General features: G+C 28.6%; 1 protein-coding gene across 1 annotated transcript; it reads left to right on the top strand.

Annotated features, from left to right (window-relative positions):
• Positions 1-1,165: 1,165 nt before the first annotated feature.
• LOC143604244 (homeobox-leucine zipper protein ATHB-13-like) lies at positions 1,166-2,883 on the top strand. The gene is made up of 3 exons (XM_077080780.1): positions 1,166-1,262; positions 1,465-1,829; positions 2,237-2,883. Exons 1-3 carry the CDS (start codon positions 1,166-1,168, stop codon positions 2,645-2,647), a joined length of 873 nt encoding a protein of 290 aa, XP_076936895.1. The 3' UTR covers positions 2,648-2,883.
• The last annotated feature ends 2,692 nt before the right edge of the window (positions 2,884-5,575 follow it).

Here is a 5,575-nt window from a genome sequence, read left to right as displayed (position 1 = left end):
ACTATAGTAATAATAATAATAACAATAATAATAACTATTATTACTAAATCTCTAGTTAAAAATATGTTCCACGTTCATGTTTATATTATAGCTACCAACTGTGAGTATTCACAGTTCACCAATATTCTAGGCTTAACCCCTAATTACATATTTGAGAAACAAAAAATCAATCCGGCCGGGTTGACATTTGATTGTTTGAACCAATGTTCCTTTTCTTTTTGAAGCTAGTTGTATATATATATAAAAGCTTAAACGACAGTTCAGTATACATAATCGAGTTCCAAGTATATCAAACTACACCAACACGTCAAAATCATCTAATTGTGAAAACCGAAACGTTGAGATATCAAGCTGTCCGGTTTGCTTCGATTTCAACAATTTTTTTCTCTTTCAGACCTTTTTTATTTACCACCCTTACTACCAACTACCCTTATGAGTGATCTGGTCATGAATCAAGATTATTATTGAATAATGATCATAAACAAATTCAAGAATAGTTAAGCAAACCCCTTCTTTATATAGGTCGATATATTGAAGAGTTTGTATTACCAAATTACATGTAAATTATGTTCTTTAAAAAAAGTTGTTTTAGTTTATAAATTTACCGACAGAAAATTTAGTTGATCAATCTTAAAAATCTTTGTCGCTTGTTTACATGTGCATCATAAAATAAGGTTAAAGCCGTATTTTTAAGCACAGTGAATTATTAATCTATGAAGACAAAACTGAGGTTGGTCCTAGTTATTTCAGCTTTCAGTTTCTTTACCCAATATATTTAATTTATTTGAATATAACTTCTCAGTACTTTTTGTATTTGTTTTGTGATTTTTGAATATTATGTTTTATACTTGTAACACATTTATTGTTTCGATATAAATTATATTCAGAATCGTGATAATTATTTTACGTTACACACATGTTATACCACTATTTATATTTGTTCTTTTATCTGTTGTAAATATTCTTTTATCATTTTCCAAAGGTGTGTCGTATATAGTCTCTCAATTATTTGTTTTAGCATAATATCCTTCACCTCTTTCTCTCTCACCCTGTCTAGAATTTTTTCTCTAAACATGATGATGAGACCTCAAAGAATTAATCATGAAAGCTAGCTTGAGAAAAGTAGTCATATAATCAAAGCAAAAAAAGGTTGTTTAAACAGCTGATGACTTGCACGGGAATGGCCTTCTTCTCCACCAATTTCATGTTACACCCCTCCCAAGAAGATGAGCATCAGCATGCCCCTACTCAAGATCTCAGTGGTAATTAACTTAATAATCATCACCAGTTTGATAAGGTGGACATGAGTTTTACCTTAGGTTCATCTAAACGTGTTGGCCCCGCCTCATTGATGCATTAGGGTTTTAGTCAAGTCTTTATTTATTTATTTATTGTATCCAAACTGGCCGGGTTTGAAGAAAGGTTAAAATTTGATTGATTGATTAGATGATGATGTTGGTGCAGGTGTGGCTTCTTTTTTAGGAAAAAGATCGATATCGTACTCTGGTGTGAACAACATGGATGGAGAAGATGAGTTATCTGATGATGGATCACAGCGAGAGAAAAAGAGGAGGTTAAACATGGAACAAGTGAAGACCCTTGAGAGAAACTTTGAGTTGGGAAATAAACTTGAACCTGAGAGGAAAATGCAGCTTGCAAGGGCACTTGGACTTCAACCAAGACAAGTTGCTATTTGGTTTCAAAACAGAAGAGCTAGATGGAAAACTAAACAGTTGGAAAAAGACTACGATGCCCTCAAGAGACAGTATGAAGCTGTTAAAGCTGACAATGATTCACTCCAGTCTCAAAATCATAAACTTCATGCTGAGGTAATCATATCAATCATTGATTACCACCTGATCTTTAGGTTTTTCAAAACTATATGGTACATAGGTCTTATTTTCTAATTTCTTATCATAACCTTTTTCAATATCACTTACTCAAACCTAGCTTCGACTTGCATGATCTCGTTGGTTAGCAGAGCTCCTTTGAGTTTTCCAGTAAAATCTTTCATAATTAAACAAGAAAAATTACTAGAATAGCAAACAACAGCTTAGCACATCTAATGGCAATTAGATGAACTAATAGTACTTAATAGAGTAATTTTTTTTTATCCTTTGGAGCAATGACCGCAGTAATTACTTTCGGTAAATGCCACCATATATAACTAGTAAATGTCACAGCTTAGCTTATATTGATGATTGCTTAATTAACCATAAAGATTGGAACTTAGCAGATAATGGCACTTAAGAATAGAGAGCCCGCGGAGCTAATCAACCTCAACATAAAAGAAACAGAAGGATCTTGCAGCAACAGAAGTGAAAACAGCTCCGAAATCAAACTAGACATCTCTAGAACACCGGCTATCGATAGCCCGCTTTCCTCACACCATCAACACCACCAACAAGAACCAATCCCTAATCTTTTTCCATCATCGAATATCGAGAGGCCAGATTCGAATAACATTGGGGGTCATCAACTCTTCCACAATTCTTCATCATCACGGTCAGCAGATCACCATCAACTCCATTGCCAGAAACTTGATCAATCAAACGCGATTAAAGAAGAATGCTTAAGCAACATGTTTGTTGGTATGGAAGATCATTCAGGGTTTTGGCCATGGTTGGAACAGCCACAGTTCAATTGATGAAATCAGGGAACAAAAAAGCAAAAGAAGGTGCAGTACTCAGATACGCCTTCTAGGCTTTGGTTTGATTATATATAATTAAAGACGGAGATCAATTTTGTTTGTTCTCTAAGCTTTAAATTCTTGTTTTTGGCACTTAAATTAATAGAGTAAAGTTTAGAACGAAAAAGTATTATTATTTTAAATTCAAGGTTAGTGTTTGGATAATCCTTGTATTCAAAGAAATAAAAAGATATTGATCAATGATCACTACACGTTTTTGCATTATTTGATTAAAAGAAAAAAATAATCCCACTCTTTATTTTTACTCATTTTTTATAAGTTTAATGAAATAACTTTATATTAACTTACAATATATATATGAGAAGGATAATTTGAGAACTAGTTAAGTTTAAGAACTATAAAAACTAATCCTAGCCACACATTTAATTAGTTGTTTAAGATTATGTGGTTCTCATTATATTCAATTAAAAAATTAAGTGATATGTTTAAAAATAATAAAAAGTTACAGGAGGGGTATTTGAGTAATTTACATTTTTCTAAGTTTTCCAAAAGTCAAATGTCAAAATCATACTCTCTTTCCTACTTTTTTAAATTCTATTATAACTTTAATCTTTTAAATAATACTAATATTTTTTAATAATAATTTAAGACTATGTTAAAAAGCATCATATTTTTAAAAAGAAAGCAAGATTTAATGTGATAAAAAAGAGAAAACGAGATTTTTTTCAGTTGAAATGAGACTTTTATAAAAATAGAAATTTTAAAAAATATATTAAATTCGAATTTGTATTGTGTATTAAATTATATATAATAGGTATTATATATATGTAATATGATACTAGAAATTTACAAAACTTTATTGATAGAAAAAGAGATATTACACATTTCTAAAGCGTACTAAATACGACTAAAATGTACTTTAACAAACTTTAATAACCACGTATATGTAAGATATCATTTTTATAAAGCCATCAACCTATTTTTAAACAAAAATACCAAAAAAAACTATTACAAATAAAAAATACCTAAAAACTATTTCACTAACGTCTCTTTTTTTAGCCAATCCTTTCCATTTAACATCTAGTTCAATAATCTTTCTCTTCTTTTTGAAATTGTTTCTAAGCGCTCCATTTTTTCTTTCTTTTTGCTCCTTGCATATATGTTGCCTATATAAACAAAGTACTACACAATTAAAATAAATTACTAAAATTACATTTACTCAATTACAAAAATTACATTAACTATTCAACCACAAAATTACATCAATTACACAAATTACCCAAATTACATTAACTATTCAACCACAAAATTACATAAATTACACATCACAAGTACTCGTATTACATAAAATACACAAACTACTCAAATTACATATAATATACAAGTTACATATACTATACGAAATATATAAATTATATAGATTAAAATATATTAAAAATTACACAAATCATACAAGTTACATTCAGTACACATATTACATAAATTACTAATTACATATACTACAACAAAAATATACATTTTACATAAAATACACAAATTATTCTAATCATCCAAATTACAAGCGTTTGTTATAATCAAAATATCTAATAACTTGATTTTATTTAATCCAAGTGTTTAATATTTAATAATTTGATTATAGGCTAAATTTAATCCACGTGCTGAAGAGCTATATAAACTATTGAACTTAATAGTTAAATGCATACAAATATTTATATAAATAAATTTAATTCACATGTTTGATATCTATAACTATTTGTATAAAATCTAATAATTAATTTAATTTTAATGGTGGCAGACATAAATGAAAAGGCTAAGAATCTTTGAATAACAAACTCATTTCGAATGATGACAAAATACAATAAATCATATTATCTCAATAGTTTTAAGTTATACACAAATATTAGCCGTTATCAAGAAGTATTTCTTTTAATACTGAAGTGCATATATTCGTTCTTCTTTAATAATAATATTGAATCTGATTTTAAAAAAGAGATAAAAATGAAGAAATGAATTCTAAGAATTAAAAAAGAGATACACATAGATATATAGTTATATAAAAAAACAAGGAAAGAGAGAGAAATAGAAAAATGAGATATGATTTGATGTTTGGTGAGAGAAATAATGATGTTAAATGACAATTTTACCCTAAGTTAATCCTAACCACATGTTAATAGATAAAAGTCAAGATTTAATTAGAGCCATTGATTAAAAAGATTAATGGTTAAGATTGGTTCTATAGTTCTTACATCTCAATAAGGTTCTTAAAAGAAATCATACATATATATATGGGAGGTTATGCTAAAAAAAAGTAGTTTTCTACGAAGACTAGAAATAAATTTTAGCCATTTGATCGTGTTAATCAATGGTTGAGATTTAAAATTACCAAAAACCGACATAGTTTCCTACAATTACTCTTTCACCACTATAACCGACATAGTTTCTTAGAATTGTTCTTCCACCATAGGTTGTAATGCCACTTGTTAAAAATCTATTGGTTCTTACCATTCTTAGGAAACTATTTCTTTTTATTTGAACCCTTTTATATATATATATATTTATATATATATAGGATGAGTATCATTATAGAACTGTTATATTATTTAAGAACTTGAAGGAACCATTTAAACATAACGTTTTTTATAAAAATTTTTGTATGTTAATGTTATTTGAGTGTAGTTTCATCATTTTGTATATCAATATTTATAATTACCATTTTGAAAATTAGTTTTTATACATATCTATATTTTATTTTACATCTATGTAAATTTGGTAGTACATAAATTTTACATGTATGTAAACTTGTTATTTAAGGTAATGGAAGTGGCAGTAATGGTGGAAGCAATGGCAAAGGAAGAGCTTTTGTAATTGGGTCGGGTTAAGCCCGCAATGATCCGTACGTGGTGACTGGTAAGTTCCCTGTGAACG

Source organism: Bidens hawaiensis, unplaced genomic scaffold (assembly GCF_021521415.1).
Source record: "Bidens hawaiensis isolate Kalapana, Puna unplaced genomic scaffold, B.hawaiensis_p1.1 tig00064500_1, whole genome shotgun sequence".
Classification (NCBI taxonomy): domain Eukaryota; kingdom Viridiplantae; phylum Streptophyta; class Magnoliopsida; order Asterales; family Asteraceae; genus Bidens; species Bidens hawaiensis.
Note: the sequence above shows the minus strand (reverse complement) of the source record. Positions and strands in the feature narration are given on the sequence as shown.